The sequence below is a fragment of the Monopterus albus genome, unplaced genomic scaffold (assembly GCF_001952655.1).
Source record: "Monopterus albus unplaced genomic scaffold, M_albus_1.0 scaffold111.1, whole genome shotgun sequence".
NCBI classification, from domain to species: Eukaryota; Metazoa; Chordata; class Actinopteri; order Synbranchiformes; family Synbranchidae; genus Monopterus; species Monopterus albus.
In genome coordinates, this window is record NW_018127991.1 from 119229 (window position 1) to 138321 (window position 19093).

The 19093-nt window shown below is 40.0% G+C and overlaps 2 protein-coding genes across 6 annotated transcripts in view; one reads left to right on the forward strand and one right to left on the reverse strand.

The window, feature by feature from the left end:
* Positions 1 to 6796, reverse strand: part of hspa9 (heat shock protein 9) — an 8772-nt gene extending 1976 nt beyond the window's left edge. Inside the window, exons 1-14 of the mRNA XM_020611247.1 lie at positions 6450 to 6796; positions 5578 to 5636; positions 5177 to 5264; positions 4542 to 4723; positions 4222 to 4346; positions 4054 to 4127; positions 2867 to 2973; positions 2562 to 2724; positions 2383 to 2475; positions 1851 to 2060; positions 1088 to 1315; positions 759 to 981; positions 127 to 221; positions 1 to 50 (exon numbers count right to left, since the gene is read on the reverse strand). Coding sequence (XP_020466903.1) covers positions 1 to 50; positions 127 to 221; positions 759 to 981; positions 1088 to 1315; positions 1851 to 2060; positions 2383 to 2475; positions 2562 to 2724; positions 2867 to 2973; positions 4054 to 4127; positions 4222 to 4346; positions 4542 to 4723; positions 5177 to 5264; positions 5578 to 5636; positions 6450 to 6530 — 1778 coding nt within the window. The 5' untranslated portion in view covers positions 6531 to 6796. The remainder of the gene's footprint in view (positions 51 to 126; positions 222 to 758; positions 982 to 1087; positions 1316 to 1850; positions 2061 to 2382; positions 2476 to 2561; positions 2725 to 2866; positions 2974 to 4053; positions 4128 to 4221; positions 4347 to 4541; positions 4724 to 5176; positions 5265 to 5577; positions 5637 to 6449) is intronic.
* Positions 6797 to 10047: 3251 nt separating this feature from the next.
* Positions 10048 to 18627, forward strand: LOC109966462 (uncharacterized). Of its 5 annotated transcripts, none has more exons than XM_020611305.1 (7): positions 10048 to 10162; positions 10899 to 11062; positions 12102 to 12170; positions 12285 to 14277; positions 14362 to 14427; positions 15978 to 16088; positions 16611 to 18627. In XM_020611305.1, exons 2-7 carry the CDS (start codon positions 11024 to 11026, stop codon positions 16832 to 16834), a joined length of 2502 nt encoding a protein of 833 aa, XP_020466961.1. In that variant the 5' UTR covers positions 10048 to 10162; positions 10899 to 11023; the 3' UTR covers positions 16835 to 18627. The 5 variants fall into 5 exon arrangements, with proteins under 5 accessions (XP_020466961.1, XP_020466962.1, XP_020466963.1 ...); XM_020611306.1 differs by having other exon boundaries at positions 10975 to 11062; XM_020611307.1 differs by having other exon boundaries at positions 10048 to 10158; positions 10975 to 11062.
* Positions 18628 to 19093: the final 466 nt, after the last annotated feature.

Here is a 19093-nt window from a genome sequence, read left to right on the forward strand (position 1 = left end):
TCTGTGTCATGGATGACACCCTCAGCCATGTTGACAGCCTCCACACGTTCCTACAACAGTTTAAAACACAGTGAGCTTCCACTCATCACACCCAGTTTAATCCACTTCATTGTTTGGAGCCTTTACTTTTCTCCTCCTGTCCTCTTCTGCATATTTCTCAGCATTCTTGATCATGTTCTCAATGTCGTCCTTACTGAGGCCTCCCGATGACTGAATCACAACTGAGGAGGAGGAAGAAAAGAGGTGTTTATACAAGTAGCAGTAGTCTCATTTGTAGCTATCAATGACAATGCCCAAGCCAAAAGAAAGAAATAACATGATTAAGAAAAACCCTTAAAATGTGGCTCTGAAATTTTTATTAAAGCTAAAGGTTCAGTGTTCATTTATTGAACAACATTTTGCTGCCAAGTGTATTGAGAATTTTACAAGAAAGCACTGAAATGTTTGGTCCTAAGCGACAAATAAATGCTAGCATTCACAATTCATTCTTTCCGCAAATCAAACAATCTGATAAGACATCATGGATAAATTAAGCATGCGAATAAAAACATGAATAAAATGGACTCCACTACCTGACCTACTACACACAAAAAGAAAACTATGTAGGAAAAAAGCTTGGGTACTAGTATGAACTAGTATTCTAACCTAATTTAGAAGCTTACAGAGATGATCAAAAAAACTAATTCCAAATACTTTTAAACGTACTGCACAACCCATGAGTAGTACTTCACTCCCTCATACTCGTGGCTGATACTCACTCTGCTGTTCACGACCTGTGCCCTTATCCTTGGCAGAGACGTGGACGATGCCGTTGGCATCAATGTCAAAGGTGACCTCTATCTGAGGAACTCCGCGGGGGGCAGGGGGGATTCCGACCAGCGTGAACTGACCCAGCACCTTGTTGTCAGTCGCCATCTCTCTCTCGCCCTGACACACCTTGATCTCTACCTGAGTCTGTCCATCAGCTGCAGTGGAGAACACCTGCAGAGGAGCAGAGTAGCACCTTAGGACATCTGGTGCTTATGTTTTTCAAACTGCCAGGACCTTTTAACAATACTAGGATGGAGTGTAGTCCTGGTGTTCATACCTGGCTCTTCTTGGTGGGGATTGTGGTGTTCCTGTTGATCAGTTTGGTGAAGACTCCACCCAGGGTCTCAATACCCAGCGACAGTGGGGTCACATCCAACAGCAGCACATCAGTGACATCGCCGGCCAAGACACCACCCTGGATGGCTGCTCCTATAGCAACTGCTTCATCAGGATTGACAGACTTACTTGGAGCACGGCCAAACATGTCCTGAACAGTCTGTTGAACCTACAGTGGATCAAGTTGTACTTCTATTTTAGTCATTCCAAAAAACAAAACAAACAAACAAAAAAGTAACAAAAATCTTGCTTTTAGCCAATCAGCACTTAAATTATGAACAGAGCATCTCTTCTTATGCTACTCAGTCTTGCAATCTTGCAGAGACCTGCTAAAATATTATCCACAGTAACTGTACTGCCAGTTTTGGTCAGCAGATGTCACACTCTTCACAAAGCTGACTGCATTATATCATACTCTACAATGACTCTTCACTAGGAATTAACTTGATTTTCCAGGCTAAATTAATGTGTTGTGATGTTAAGCTGCTCCCAGAAACCCCTGTGACCTCATCTCCTATTGAAGCACTGGTAGATTGTCGTCCCCTTGTCTATCATCTTCACTGAATACAAATATCTATGGAAATAAGCCTCGTAATTTGTTGGCAATCTGGACATTAATACCCCACTTAACCTAATGCAAAATAAATAAGACTAAAAACATTATTGGGCCCAGTAGGCTTCAGGATAGTGTGCACGTTATGTACCTTGGGCATGCGAGTCATGCCTCCGACCAGCAACACCTCTCCGATGTCTCCCTTGGACACCTCAGCATCCTGCATGGCCTTCTGACAGGGAGCCACAGTGCGGTGGATCAGGTTGGCCACGATGCCCTCGAACTGTGCACGAGACAGCTTCATGTTGAGGTGTTTGGGACCAGAGGCGTCCATGGTAAGGTAGGGAAGGTTGATGTCAGTCTGGGATAGAGAGCAGACATTATGTGATCACCACTCTAGAAGAGAGCCTTCTGCAGTAAAGCACATCACCATTGTAACATTAACAGAATCAGTCCGAGACACACACGGTCTGCACAGCTGACAGGTAACTGGGCCATTGGTATAAAGCTAAACATGATCTCAACTAAGTGACACAGTTTAACTATGTTCTGATGAAGCTGGTGTTTGAGGGTGAAAATTCCCTTTTCTCCCCGAGTTATATTGGTCATAAAGGTGTGTTGACCCGATCCCTGCTTAGTCCTACATGTTTAACTGCACAAGGTCATCTGTATCGTCCATGTACCTGCAGTGACGAGGACAGCTCACACTTGGCCTTCTCAGCAGCCTCTCGGACTCTCTGAAGAGCCATGTTGTCTTTCATCAGATCCACACCAGACTGGAGTGACAAGAAGTAAGACCACACATGAAAACCTTTAAAACAGACTGAATTCTAGATGAGAAATAGAGGCTTAACCCATGTACCTCTCTCTTGAACTCCTTGACAATGTGTTGGAGGAGTTGCTGGTCAAAGTCCTCTCCTCCCAAGAAGGTGTCTCCATTGGTGGACTTCACCTCGAAAACTCCTTTCTGGATCTCCAGGACTGAGATATCAAACGTACCTCCACCAAGATCATACACAGCGATACTGACAAGAGCCACAAGAATACAGGTTTTAACATGGGTCAGTGACCAAGAACCATTTACTAAGTTGTCTAATCAATTCTTTGTCCCCATGTTTCAGTACAAATTCGTAGGTCTGCCTATTCGATCTGTTCTTCTCTACTCACATCTTATCCTGGGTCTTGTCCAGGCCATAGGCGAGAGCAGCAGCTGTTGGCTCGTTGATCACACGCAGGACATTCAGACCGGCGATCTGACCAGCATCTTTGGTAGCCTGAGAATCAAAGAAATGGTACGCTTTATAAACATAGTGAGGTCTCACCTTCAACACACCAGACACTGCTCATCACAAATACCAACATCAAGCCTCTTGTGCTTGCATTTTGGTTATTACCCATATAATAAGAGCTCAAAAGTAAGTCGGGACCCAGTAAGAATAGGTTCATATTTTATGGTTAAAGACATGTCAGCTAGACTAGTGGAAAAATCAGGTTTCTAAAGCTCAAAGTGGTCAACTCTGGGAATTATATTGATTTCAAAAGCAGCAGGGGAAAGTCAAAGAGCGGCTTTACTCACTCTGCTACCAATACTAACGTGCAGCATGGCTGCACAGCACAACCTTACATGAGTCCACTAAGCACAAACACATACTGGCTGCAAATAAATTATGGTCAATGTCTAAGCAAAGATGCCCAGACTTCCCTCCAGCTCCTCCGGGGGGATACCGAGGCGTTCCCAGGCCAGCCGAGAGACATAGTCCCTCCAGCGTGTCCTGGGTCTTCCCCGGGGCCTCCTCCCGGTGGGACATGCCCGGAACACCTCCCTAGGAAGGCGCCCAGGAGGCATCCGAAACAGATGCCCGAGCCACCTTTGAATACAGCCCTCAAATTTCAAATCAAAAGGTTTCCTGTGGCATTTTCTTGAAAACACTGTTTACATTCTGTGGTCCCCATCATAACACTTTGTTGGACCACAAAGACACACAAACATGCTAAATGTGTTTCCTTCCTCCTTAAATATATATGTATATAAAACATAGTGTGATCATATTTTTGGGCACACTTCCTGCCTTTGTTAGAGTAAGGGCTAAGTTAGCAATCGTGCTCATAACTATACTGCATGTACTGAACCTGGCATTGCCGTACTCACACAGTGATTGAAACCTGTTTACATACTGCCACTGTGGGGACTCGCCCAAGTAAACCACTGAATGTCTTAGTGACATTTTTGTTCAAGGTTAAGGATAGGCAAGTAGTGTTAGGGTAAGTGTCCAGGAAATCTATGTACATCAGTGTCAAGACCTCATGAATGAAAACACACGTGTGTGTGTGTGTGTGTGTGTGTGTATATATACCTGTCTCTGAGAATCATTGAAGTAGGCTGGTACAGTGATGACAGCGTTCTTCACTTTGGTTCCTATGTAGCTCTCTGAAACCCAAACACCAGATTATTACCACAACTAGAGCTCACATGTGGAACGTAAATGTCGAAGAAGATTTATCCAGTGTAACTGCAATCACACCTGCAGTCTCCTTCATCTTCATGAGTACGAAGGCTCCGGCCTGGCTGGGGGAATACATTTTCCCATGAACCTCTACCCAAGCATCACCATTAGATGCACGTACAATCTTGTAGGGCACATTCTTCCTGATAATGAAAAGAAAGTTCATATTTATTCAGAGATCCATAATTAACACACTGTTGACAGTATACCGTTGAGTATGTGGGTAAATGTGACATCTCTGGGATGTAAATGTTAAAACAATTCTTAAACATTCCTTCTAAAATTTGTATATGCACTAATGTGGAATATTTTAAGTAACTAGTCCAAGATATGCTCACAGGTCTTTCTGGACCTCGGGGTCATCAAAGCGACGTCCGATCAGTCTCTTTGTGGCATACAGTGTGTTCTGAGGGTTGGTGACGGCCTGGCGTTTAGCAGGTATGCCCACAAGACGCTCGCCATCTGCTGTGAAAGCGATGACTGAAGGAGTTGTCCGCGCTCCCTCTGCATTCTCCAGAACCTGACAGGCAAAGATGAAGTATGTGGTTTGTTCTCCTTTACTAATTATTTACTGACCAGTCAGACTACAAAAACAAAAAACTTCCAAAGGATGCTGCTGTAAACTCCCGTTCTCCTAACTATAGAAATTGCAAAACTGTTTCCACGTCAATGCAGCATGCTGTTGTGTTTCTGTGTCACTGAACAACAGGTCAAAATAATCCATACACACAGAATAGCCACTGTGTTAGCACACCTGTAAAATCTAATGCAACATACAATACACCAATGTGCAATTTAACTTCTGCCATAATGTCTACGTTTACAAAAACAATGTTGGTTTTGACTGATGCTGTCAGAAAGGTATTAATAGAGCACTTAGCATTTGCAGTAGTGTTTAGCTGGACCATATTACAATGATCGATGCTTCTTTTTTGCCTAACCTGAATATCTGTGTGTGTCTGCTTGTCGTTACCTTGGCCTGTTTCCCCTCCATGACAGCAACACAAGAGTTGGTAGTTCCCAGGTCAATGCCAATGACTGCACCCTTGACAGCTTCTGACCTGCAACACAAATGCATATTATATGCATATTTTTGACAAGGACATTTGAAAAATCAACAGCTATAATGTTTAATTCATCTTCAAAGGACTTTTTTTCATACTTTATATCTATAACTGTACTTAAACACTACTGCCTACTTACAAACACCATCATACTAAGTGGACTGTGGATTGGAACTGCCCAGATGCATCATACAGATTTACTCTGATATAAATCCACTACTATTCACTGTTAAACACTAATATCTATTTTGAAACTATATTTTCAGCTGACACTTCAAGTCACTTTACATATTTTTGAGCTGACACTTACGCATAGTCTCTTCTGGACAGAGCTCTGAGAACATCTGGCTGGAAACCACTCCGGCAACCCTATGAATACATCACAGATCAGTTACACAACTGTTACCAAATGTCTTTCAGCAATAACCTAATCAAATAATTATGGTTGTATTGGTTCTATCATTTTTATTAAAGTCACAAAATGAATTTTACACAACATGACCCTGCAACAAAGGTTTAAGAGCTCTAGAGCAGCCCAGTAGATAATGAAATGTAGAAAATAAATGAAAATAGAAAACAAATGTGCCATAAATTTAAAAATAAAAAGGTACAATACTTAGATAACAAACTGACAAGTCTATTTATTTATATAACAAGATATTAAAGATGTTAAGAAGCTACAAAACGTCATGGCCGAGGAGTGGGACTCAATGAAGGTCACTGATTGACTGATCTGCTAATGTTACAACCTGGGAAAGAGCAAAGCAGTACTAACTTGCATACTTAGGTGAAAAACTAACACAGCTTTACTTTACATGCAATATAGTACGTAGTTTTGCCACGTGGATGAAAGACGTCAAATATATGCTAATATGGTTTAGCTTGGCCCCTTAAAAACCAAATAACTCCTTCACAGCAAAATCACCATGATCAGACAGTGACGATGCTATTTTGCGTAACACCACTCAACGCGAGCATTAAATCTGCCAGTAACACTGGTCGCTTCTTGATTGCTAACAACCACGGTATAATATTTTGATAGTCACGATTAACTTAGTTGGCTTCAAGCTAATTATTAGCATGCTAAGCTAACCGGACATATAACCTTCTTTGTCAAGTCTTACAATAAAGTTCAACATCATGCATATGTAACACAGCAACGTGAGTGCGTTTGAAACTCGCCTTTTTGATTAAACAGGACATTTTCATTGTACAGGTCCTTGTCGGAAGAGTCCTTGAAACGTTTCTGACGACACTCAACATTTTGACAAATCGGCTAACGGGCTAACTGATGTTAATAAATTGTGCGCAGCGTTTAATTGCAAAATACACCCCCACACTGTTTAGGAGCGACAAATAGTTAAAAGATGTAAAAAATATTTCCAGGTGTCTTCAGACTGTCAAACGACTTGCCCAGGGGAAAAGCTAGGAGGTCCAACAGCACAGATCCTCTAACAGCAAAGAAACTGCGTGCGGAGCTTCTTCTGGAATCATCCAACACATGTTGCACCATACACAGCTGAAAGACCCCGTATCGGGTTGCTCATGTAGTGCCTGAATGCTTTTTAGCGGTTTAAAAAATATATATACCATTGTCTGTGAATTTCCATAAGTATTTTATTATTGAATCGATATACATAGGACTATTTTAGTTTAGAATATATAAACTTTGAAAATGTACTCTATTTTTGTACCTTGCTGTAAAATGCACAGAATAGGGCAGACACACAACAGTGGGCTTGTGAAGGTCATGATGTAAGGAGGGCTACGCTGGGGTTTTTCACGTGTGTTGCATCAGTGATTCTGAATGAGCCTATATGCTGAACATACTGTTGTCAATGCATAAAACTGGTATGAATGCATAATACGTCAAAACGTAGTGGTTAATACACATAGTGTTTACCCACAACGTCTATTTTAATGCCAGCTTTTTTCACCAAATTTTATCATAGTTATTAAGTTGAAGTGGAAGCTAGGTTGATTTACGTTCATTGACTATTCAGATTTAATTAATGAGGAAGGTTTCATACTTTTCTTAGACTATTATAAGTCATTTGATTGTATTGAGCACAAATGTATTTTCTCTACCCTTGAAGCATTTGGATTTGGGTCTTCTGCGAATTTATTGAAACATTATATTCTAAAGCAAACTGCTCTGTTAAACTGTGCAATGATACTTCTAGGTTTGAGATTAACAGGGGGTTAAGACAAGGATGTCCAGTCTCTGTATTATCAATTTTTGCTAGCTGGTCAACTTTTATATTGCCATATCCAAAGCAGTATGCTAAAAGAAATTTCTGTAGCTGGTTGAAAACTTAAGATCAGTCAGGTAGCAGATGATACCACACTGTTCCTTACAGACGCCTCTCAGATGCCTGTAGGCTTAAGTATTTTTGATCTATTCTCCAAAGCTTCAGGTCTGTCTTAATTTAAAAAAATTGCAAACTTTTGTCTATCAAAAACTCTAAATTAAGTGCAATTTGTAACATCGCTATAAGATCTCCTACTTAGGTGTTATTGTTTTCAAGGATTGTGTTCTAGATGCAGTGATAACATTAAGCCTATAATTGAAAGAATATACAACAAATTAAATATGTGGCTCCAAAGAGATCTGTCACTGAAAGGCAAAACTCTCTTAGCCAAAGCAGAAGGTTTGTCAAGACTTATTTATGCTGCAGTGTCTCTCAATATTAATGATCAAATCTCTAAAACTGTTGATGGTATTCTGTTTAATTTCCTGTGGAATAACAGAACACTATGTAAAGAAGTCTGTTGTAATGAACACGTATGACAAAGGAGGGCTTAACTTTCTTGATTTTCACACTCTTAACAATCCTTTTCAAATGGCTGAGAAAATATCTTAAAACCCAACTTCAATTTGGAATTTTATTTCTGAACGTGTGTTTTCTTACTTGGGAGGTTTGAAACTTATTCTGATGTGTATAGACAGAATTCCTGTAAAACTATCCTTCTCATAAGCAATGTTTCATAAGCAATGTTTGGTAGCCTGGTCCAGATTTACAAACACATTTAACCAGTACATTTTATATAAGAATAGATCTATATTGTTCAAACATTGGCTTAATAATGATATTGTGATTGTAAGTCCGATTTTCAGTGATCAAGGATTGCTCTTTACTTATCAGGATTTTTTTTGTCATTATAAGATCCCAGTTACTCCCAAAGATTTTGCTACTGTGTTTGGTGCTATTCCCTCTAGCACACTAATGTTATTCAAAGCTTGTCCCCATCCAAATATTGATACAGCCGTGTGCTCAACTGGGAAAATGTGTTTTTCAGCAAAGAACAATAAAAATATTCACTCTTTATTTCAAAAGAAAATTGCTTCTCTCCCTAGTGCTACCAGTTACTGGAGTAGATATACAGATGGCATTAACTGGACTAAAGTATGGTTTCTACCTCAGAAATACTTTGTGCTGTATTGGAAGGAGATATTGATCATGTCGCATTTTCTGCTAACGTTGCCAGTTTCTTTAGTGTGATTGCTAAACTGTTGCTGTCCACATATTCAATGTGTGCTGAACCAATTTACATGTGCTTTCATGATAGTAAATGCAGGAGCCAGTCATGTGCAATGTCTCTGATGTGGCACTTCTCAAATCTGAGACAGCTGATTTATCAACACGTGTGCTTTCAGATGCATCAGGGCTTGCATGGACGGTAGCAAACACGTCTTGTACAGGATTAAAGCAGCTGTGGACAACATATAACATTCACTCATATTCTTTCATGGATCAGTGCAGATGGCTTTCTGCTGCTCCTGAGATGCACTGCATGGTTGGATGTGGAGCATCTAATTAAAATGGCTCATTTACATTTCCCAGTTTTGTTTTGTAGTCGCTGAATGTTACGCGCATGTGATGAGCTTGCCCCTGTCAACATAATCATACAGTCACATTACTTACAGCCCCTCCACTAAAACAGAGATGGTTCAGCCAGCTGAAGTGGTAACTTCAGCTTCACGGAGGTGAGTTTTTATTGCATTGTGTTTACAGGCAACGGACTCAGAACAGAACCTAGGAAGACTGCAGCAATGATGGGTCATGTGTGTACGCATGAGAAGGACTAATAATCCCGCCAGGAGAATTATTTGTTTTTAAAGCTCTGAATAATCTTGCACCATTATATTTCAGAGCTCTTAATATTTTTTCTTCCTTTCTTTATTGTTTTTGTGCAGCACTTTGTAACTAATGTTTAGAAAAGTGCTACATAAATAAACTGCTTTGCACTGAATATGTGCTTGTTTATGTGTGGTTGGGACAGATATGGAAGAAGGGAAAATTTATGTAGGAGGATTAAGGGAAATTCCTTTTAGTTAATCAGAAGCAATAATTAAAAACAGGATGATTAGGGAATGGCAGAGGCATTGGCATAGTGGGATAACAGGTCGACACTTACATGCAATACAGAACGATGTGGGAGACATAAGGATAACTGGAAGAAATAGAGATGAAAAAGTTATAACTAGGCTGAGACTGGGGCTCACAAAACTTCATAAGACTTTGCATTTGATAGAAAAAACATCCAACTGGTCTGTGTGACTATTGAAACTGAAATGTTTTATGTGAGTGTCGGAAATATAATGTAGAGAGAGAAACTTTAAAAGGGCAGTTTACAGAAAGGGGTAGAACTGACTCTTTTGTGTCAGTGGAGTAAGTTAAGGTGGGTTTTTTTCCTATTCGGGTCGACACTCCAACATGTTAGGAGGCGGTAATGCATCGTCAAGTTGGTTGCCACCCGCATTAAAGAAGAGGAAGAAGAAGAGAAAAGAAAAGCTAAGCTAAGCTAAACTAAGCTAAGCTGAGGAAAGGTTCCGGTTAAGGATTACATCCGGAGTGTTAGAGTCACTTACGGAGACAATTTAACCTACGTAGGTGAGTTGCCCGCTAATTAGAAAGACTGTGTGTTCACGTAAAAACCATGATGTAGCATGTAACGTGAGTTTGAGTCCTCTATGTGGTGCATTTCACAATTTGGCTAGCGTTAGCATTGGCTAGCCTGTGGCTGCGGTGTTTGCACAGCCGTCTATTTAAACCTAGGTGTAGCTGCCGGCACCACAGTAAAAGAGAGATAACTGACTGTTAGTAATAGTGATGCCAGATATTTGGCTTTATTAAATAATCGGCATCCGCCAATGTCTGCACTCATGAGGCCGATTATTTTATTTTATTTACAAAGTTGACTTTTTGATCACTTGTGGACTTTGAAATAATATGGGCATTGCAGAGTGTAGCAAACGGAGACTTTTCATTTTTAAATACCTGTAATAATTCTAATATTCTCAGTCATTTGTGTTAAATGTACTCTGTTAAAAGTTCAGCAAATTTGCATCTTTCTTATTAATAATTTGCTGTATTTTATGTGATGCAAGAGGGAAAAACCCATTTAAAAAAACCATGAAGTCTGCATTATATTTCTGTTCATTCGCCTTCCTGCTTTCTAAAGATCGCCACTGGTCATTGAAAACTCCATCTCCATCCAAGCTTTCTAATACACAGATAGTTAGGGCTATAAATGTCTAAGAATGTTTTTGCATACATGCTTCAAGAGTTCATGAATCATCTCTGCAAATCTCGCTTTCCCCCATATGTAACGTGTTTCTCCTTGCAGTTCCAGATGATGGTCATCCTGTATTCTGGAACCTTTGCAGCTGTCTGTATAAACATGCTGGTTTGTCCATCCTCAGGCTCCTCTCACTGTGTTTGAGTATACAGTGGCACGGGTTAAATACAGAGATGGCTGATGCTACTAGTCCCAGCAACATTAATCAGCAGGTACATGCATGTTGAGCACTTTAACTTTGGAGCAGTTTTTGAATCAACTTTTGGTGTTTCTGTGTGTCTTTTGAGCAACCACATAAAGTAAGTTAAATATGATGGTGGGATATCAAGAAAGATTTTAGAGGGATTTTCTTCTTGGTAAAAAAAAACAACTCTATTCCAGGACATTCAGTGGTTTAGTAGAAATGCTGTGTTAAATCCTGGACATTCCAGAGGCTGCCACCTGGTGTGTCCCCATGAAGCTTGTTTTGTGTTGTATGCATGAAAGCAAATGGAGGTTAACTTTGCAAGAAGAAATATTTTATTTGACTAAAATATTTCTTTTCCTCCTTGAGGTCTGGTGTCTATTAGCATGTTTCATTTAAGAGCTATTTCTGAACACAGTGTATCAGTCTTAAGTAAATATAATGCTGTTTACATGAAATCAAACATCTGTTTTCCAAATTTAAAAGCTTGTCACTGCTGATACCTAGAGAGCTTTTTCGGTTCCAAAAATGTGACTTTTAAACTGAGTTCTCTTTGTTTCTGTCTTCTTTCTTCTCCCTTTCTTCCTGTAACTTTTTTGTTTTTGCTTTGCTCAACAAATGACAAATGTAGTGGTAGTTTTGATTGGTTTTCACATAAGGTTTTGGAGACAGTCTAAACGGTGTATTTGAAAGCAAACTTAGCAGAGTTTTGTCCAGTTCATTCAGAAGCATCAACATAGCACCAGGTCAGTGACAGACTTTTCTGTCTGTAAATATGTTCCTCTCATTAGCTCATTGCTTACTTTAGGAACAAATGTTAATTTAACTCCTAAGCACGAATTAACTCGGAGTGTTGAAGAACAGGTTTTACAGTATATTATTTTTGTTTTTGTATGCCCATTGGTCAGTGTGTTACTGTTTTTGTATGCTTTAATTATTTCACTTGTACTGTACATTATAAATACAGTATGTAGTGATCAGATTAGTTCTATGCACTGTTGATAATCATGGTAGTTTTAAATACTATAATGATTTAAAATGTACCAACTACTGCTTTTATTTTTCAGATTGCGACTGATTTCCAAAACAACAAAGAGAGCTTTGTGCCAAGACTGAGATGGACTCCAGGTATCAAGGCAAGTCATCCATTAGGTCGCTGTATCAACACTGTAGAAATGTTTATTCTCACACTGGACTACACTTATTGGGATTGTGCTTATTTTAAATTACATATGTTACTTTTTTTTTAGATTAAAGACACAGATCTTGAAGATTCGAGTGAACTGTATGACTCTACATCGGGGAGCACTGATGAGTATGATTCAGATACCAGCTACGAGAGTGAAGACACTGATGCCAACCTTAAACCAAACTTAGGGGAAAATTGGCAGTTTGCTACCGATCTGTGGAATGAACCGTTCTCATTTAGCCCTCCTTTCTGTGACACCACCACATCAGACATGACTTTTGACAGGGGCACCATTACTTCTGAAGTCTGGGGAGCAGATGAATCTCGCTCACATCAGGACACTAATGACAGCATAGTTGTTAGTGTTTCTAAAAAAAAAAAAGGTAATAGAGTTTATGACAAGAGACATTATTGCTTGTATTGCAGTAAACCTTATGCCAAAATGGCAAGGCATTTAGAAACTGCACATGCAACAAAAGCTGATGTGGTTAAAGCTGTTGGCTTTCCAAAGGGTTCCAAGGAGAGGAAGAAAGCCCTAGATTATATTCGCAATAAAGGCAACTATGCTCACAATGCTGCTATTATGGAGGCAGGGAAGGGTGAACTAGTGCCATGTAAACGACCGCCTAAAGAAGCACAGGGGATCGATTTCATGCACTGTGCATACTGCCAAGGACTTTTTACAAGAAAGGTCCTGTGGCGACACATGCAAACTTGTAAACTTAAACCTGGATCAGTCGGCCCAAAACCAGGGAAGAACCGTGTTCAGTCCTTGTGTACGTACACGGCGCCTGTGCCCTTGAAAGTAAATCAACAACTGTGGAAAGTAATCAGTGCTATGAATCCTGACCCAGTCACAGATATAATAAAAAATGACAATGTCATTCTTGATCTTGGGCAGCACCTGTTGAACAAAGGCGGCATGTCAGCCAACAATCAGCTGTATGTACGAGAGAAGATGCGAGAAATGGGAAGACTGATTCACAGCGCCAGGCGAGTTACCACCTTACAAGCAATGGAGGATTTCATACATCCAGAGAAATACTCGGAGATCGTCAAAGCTGTCCAGATTACTTGTGGCTATGATGGTGACACTAAAAAGTTTGTGACTCCATCACTGGCAATTAAACTCGGGAATGCTTTGGTTAAAGTCAGCAAATTCTTAAAAGCTCAGGGTTTGATATCCAACAACAGGGAGCTTGTAAAGAATGCCAGTGAGTTTCAAGAAATCCACAATGAAAAGTGGAATGAGATGGTATCTGCAACAGCTCTGAGGAACATCGCGGAAGCCAAGTGGAATGTGCCAACCTTAATGCCCTTCACTGAGGATGTTCAAAAGATGCATCATTTTCTTGGTCAGATGCAAGATGAGTGCAGCAATGCACTATCTAAAAGTCCTTCTGTAAAAGCTTGGATAGACCTGACCAAGGTGTGTTTAACACAGACCATCCTCTTTAATCGGTGCAGGGAAGTACACGTGGAAAGTATGCCCTTGTCTGCATTTTTGTCAAGAGATAGCTCTGATTCCCACCAGGATGTGGACTGGGCCCTCACTGAAGTGGAGAAACGGTTCTGCAGACATTTTACAAGGATTGTCATCAGAGGAAAGGAGGGTCGACCACTTCCAATTCTTCTGACTCCAAAAATGCTGTGTGCATTAGAGCTACTTGTTATGCACAGAGAGACTTGTGGGGTTCTGAAAGACAATAGTCACATGTTTGCAAGACCCAGAGCCATGACACATTTCCGTGGTTCAGAGTGCCTCCGTGGCGTTGCAAAGGCATGTGGTGCAAAGTGTCCCAAATCACTGACATCCACCAAACTACGAAAGCATGCTGCCACCATTTCAGCAGTGCTGAACATGACAGATGCAGAGATGGAGCAAGTGGCCAACTTTCTTGGTCATGACATTAGAATCCACGGTGAGTTGTATCAACTCCCTGAAAAAACACTACGACTTGCCAAACTCAGCAAGGTTCTAATGGCACTCGAGAGAGGAAGATTTGCTGAGTTCCATGGCAAGAACTTGGATGAAATCACAGTAGATCCAGACGGTATGCCCCCCCCCCATCATTGTTTTTCTATCCTTTTCATTTTCTTTTCAAACATTTATAAATTGTACTTCATGTTTCCTACAGAAAAAGTGCTGGTTTGTGATGAGGAAGATGGGAGCAGAAAGGAAGGACACTGTTCTTCTGTTGATGGTATTTAGTGTCAGTAATTTAATGTCTAGTAGAAATATTAGTTTGTTTATTAGATATTATTTACCAAAACAATATAGTTAATGGATACGTTTTATTGTTTGCTCTTTTTTTCTGTTTGTCTTCAAGATGTATCATTGTATATGTATACACATTTCTTCTGCTGCATTGTTGTTTGCCAGTAGTGTAATATACAAGCTTGGATTTCCTCTTAGTATCTTCTTTCATGGAAAGTCAGAGTCTGTAAAAACGCCTGCAGACTCACTTCCCCGCTGCAGTACCGTGAACCAGATTCTCATTCATCTAGTAGCGAGGCTCAGAGAATCCACTGGCACGAGTCTCCGTGATGATTTCGACCACATTAACAGTCAAATGCACCAGAGTGATAAGATCATATTTTTGAACGTTTAAAAATCAAAAGACAGCTGCATATGATGCAAGATTTGACCTTCGGCCCATCTGAATTGTTAACATACTGTATGTCAGGCTGTCACAGGGATTTGTCAGAATAAAGAGAGACGGCACATGTATTTCTGTTTAAATCAGCTCCCATAACCCAATTGTTTTTTAAAATTTCTAAACATTAAAAACAACTTGTTAAACAGTTTAAAATGAATTCACAGCATTGCCCGCTATGTAATAACTGACAGCTCCTCCTCTTCAACAGAACAGGCATACTTTAGTCCTCAAACATAAAAGCTAATAAATATAAACAAGGAAAAATGAGTTTAGGATGGGAATTATTTGTAGGTGAAAATAAAAACAGGGAGCTTTTTTAAATTTATTTTTTTTAATAAGATGTGTTATGGGAGAGGAAAACTAGTTTGTCCACATTGCTTGGGAGAAGTGAACTTTGGTTTTGTTGGTGATGAAGTGCACGTACGGTTTATCCTGCAGTGGGCGATGTTGCGCTGTCAGGCTAAAACTTTGCAAGCTATGGTCATGAAAGTATTAATTTAATGTTGTGTTAAATTTCTTATTGTTGTATTCCATCTAAATTAATTTCAGAATTTTGGGTTTAAAGTCTAACTCAGATTATTCTGACTAAATCAAAGATGTGTTTGAAGGCAGAATGCAGACTCTCTGGAGCACTTAGACATTTAATTAATACCTAATGGCAAAGCGTTCGTATGAGAAAATATGGGGATGCCACCGTTGACCTTATGGCACTCTTATCTGATACTTTAGACTGAATCTGTTTGAGTGATTCATTTTTATAAAGCCCAGTGTTTAGATCTGCTGCTGTGTCAGACCGGCTTTGCTGAACTAGCCTTGCTTCCAAGGACAGTGGTTACTTCGTGTAACTGACCTGAGAGAAAGAAAGACTGGACAAGAAAAAGAGGAACGAGAGAGAGAAGTAGATGTCGGATGTCAGGAAGGTGCACTGACTAACGCCTGTGCTTGGGTATTGGAGGGATGTGGTTTGCTGTACACCCATCACAGTTGGATTGATATTTGAGTCTTCTTGCCATTGATAGTTTCATAGTTATCATCAGCCACATCACCAATCAGTAAAGAATAAGTAGAACGATTTCTTGTTTTGTCCCTAATAGATATGTTGGCTGAGAGGAATGAAGTGCCGCCACCACCCAAGAGATGCAAACCACAATCAGCAGCGGATGAAGAATCTCCAGGAGTCAGTGCCGAGAAGCCCTCCACCAAAAGTGATTTTCTTTTTTTTTTTTACACATATTCTCTTATTTTTCTTTCGGTAATATTTGTGTCTGCTCTGTTTTTGTGATGTATTGTAGTCTAGGAGTTGAACTACAGCAGTAATATCAGAGACAGTCCATTTACAAAATAAATAATAACAGGGCCCAACCACTAGGTCCACATGGTTCTACAGTCTAAATGCAGGTTTTTAGTTTACTAACAATCAAGTATGCAACCAGAACTCGAGGCAGGGACAAACTGTGGATATTTTCAAGACTGAAGACTCAACATTAAACTTATTTAAAGATCTTACTTTGCTGCAGATATGCAGTTTGTTTATATACGGTCACCATAAGTGCCATCACTCTTGACTGTGTTTAAAGAGACAAAAGCCAACCACACCCATCGGTGGTGCTGGCTATGGTCAGAGCTGGAACAAACACGAGATGTCAAACTCTGGAGGTCAGCAGAATATTCTAGCACACACCCCCTTATCATTTTATTTACTGTTTTCTTTTTCTGCTCACCTGCAGGCAGACCTACCCAGAGGAGAACACCCTGGCAGCAGGCGGAAGTGCAGGCAGTGGAGAGGCACATGAGTCACTTCATCACTTCGTGTGTTGTACCAGCAAAGAGTGACTGTGAGAAATGCTTGCAGGCAGAACCAGAAGCTCTCAAGAACCGAGACTGGCAGAACGTGAAATTTTTTGTTTATAACCGCATTACAGCCTACAAAAGAAAAGTCCAGTTTAAATAGTGTGGAGATAACCAGTCAACAGGCTGGTATTACAGTTTACATTCTCTTTTAAAAGTTTCACATTCTTTACAGTTGTTTTTGCTTTTTTCTTTCTTTTTGTTATTATTTTACAGTTTGCTGTCAGGAGTGAAATGTGAGCAGGAGAGTAGGGCTGGCGCTCAAGTTTCATTTTCAGTTACGATTTTGGCAGTGATTATGAACATGATAACAAAGATAAAACCAAGATTGTCACATTCCATTTCACAACAATGCTCTCGTTTTGTCTTTTATAAATCCAGCACACTGATCTCTATTACTTATTTACATGACTGACTTATTTACAAGCATGAAACTGCTTTGTCAGCGCCCATCATTAGCATCCAAACACCCTCCTCCTCATCACTGCCAGGCTTTCACTGCTCCCTGATGTTCTTTTAGCATCCACCAGCGCTGCCGTCCCTGTTTTGAGTCCATCCAGTGCGCAGCTGACACTGGGTGAGAGGCAGGGTACACAGGTTGCCCGGCTGTCAGAGGGCTAACCAAGAGACAGACAACTACTCAGACTCACATTCACACTTGCAGGCTATTTACAGTCTCCAGTCCAGCAAACCTGAATGTCTTTGGACCTGTTATGAATCACTGTTAAATCGTTGTAATTTCAGTATTGACCAAAATCATTGTGAGTGTGATGATTTTTTTTTTTTTTTTTTGCCATAATCGAGCAGCCCAACAGCGACTAGGCAGGATTTTAGGGTTTTATCATAAAGGACTTTCACTGACTTCATCTGACTTCATTTACTCAGCACTGAGGTCTAATACACATCAGCATCCTCTGCTAAAAGACCCTCCAGATGAAAACATCAACAGTGATGTCTGACATGTTTGTGCACATGCTGTACATTCAAGTGAAACATTAAGAAATTTTACACCAAAATGTGGAAATAGACTTGAACAAAATGTATCCCCAGCAATAACAATGCAACACATCGATACAACAGAAATACCACAAGTATCCATTTGGTCACGAGGAGGTCAAAAAAAAAAGTGCAGGCAAGCTCAGTGTGTTTTTTAAAGTAAAGATTATTAGATGTCAAGGTTACATATAAAACATTTCATCATTGAGATGGAGTCATCTCATCTGTTCCTGAATCAGACTTGTAAATGACGATATGCATCATTTTTATTATTTTCACTGTGGATATCTTATAAAGTTTCATCTCACAATTAAATGTCTGTTTTTCTTCACCCTCAGTACCTGATAGAACCGATGATATAACAGTGAAGAACTAAAATACTCGGTGTTAATGAATATCTCTGGGCTTCATTCATGCCAGCATGATGGAGAGAAGACCCTCCTGGCGTTCTCTCAGCAGAATCTCCTAACTCCATGCATTTATGCTGTTTCACAGAATGAAAGCAGAAAACCAAACATCAGGACACTGCAGGCTTGGCTGCTTCCACATTGATCATCTCAGTACTTAACCACTGGAATACCACAAGGAGTGTTTTATCTGCATTTTTTATTTTCACTGTTGTAATCTTTCCATTTGCTGCTCCACGGACATGATTCAGCTGATTTTCATCATGATTATTCTAGAATTCATTAATGCCATTACTTCTTATCTTTTTCTTTCTCCCTTTATTTTCATGTTTGACTGTATGTCAGTCTCTACTAATCTCACACAACTGCAGTAGACTTCCCACTCCACACCGAAAGAGAACATCCACTCACAGAGCTCTGTGAGTAGGGCTTCCACTGTTAGGATCATTTTTGATGATTATTATTACTGATTTCTTTTTTATTTATTTGTAGTATAAGACAATAAAGACCAAAAGCAAAGGTATTATTCTGCAAAGTTTCTCTTTCTCTTACATAAGGGGATAGGTTGTAGAACAACTTAACTTAAACCAACACTGCTGCAACAGGAAGTTACAGAATACTGGCACATACTGCTTGTCCTGTCAGGCCAGTAGTGGCCAACTTTATAAATCAAGCTTAAAGGTGCCAACAGGCCAGTGAACGCTCAGTGCAGTAATCATATATCAAATGAATTCATCCCTTCAAACAACAACCGAACAGTCATTTTCAGACAGACGTACATGGTGTAAGTACTGGTAAAATAACAATCTGCACAATGTTCATATGAATAAAAATCTCATTTTGTTCTATATGCATCTGACCAGCAACTTCAGGAACTCAGGCATGAAACTGAAATTAAAAGAAAAAGACTCGGCTTTGACACAAACAGACTGAACATGTACTCCACTTGTGTCAGTCCC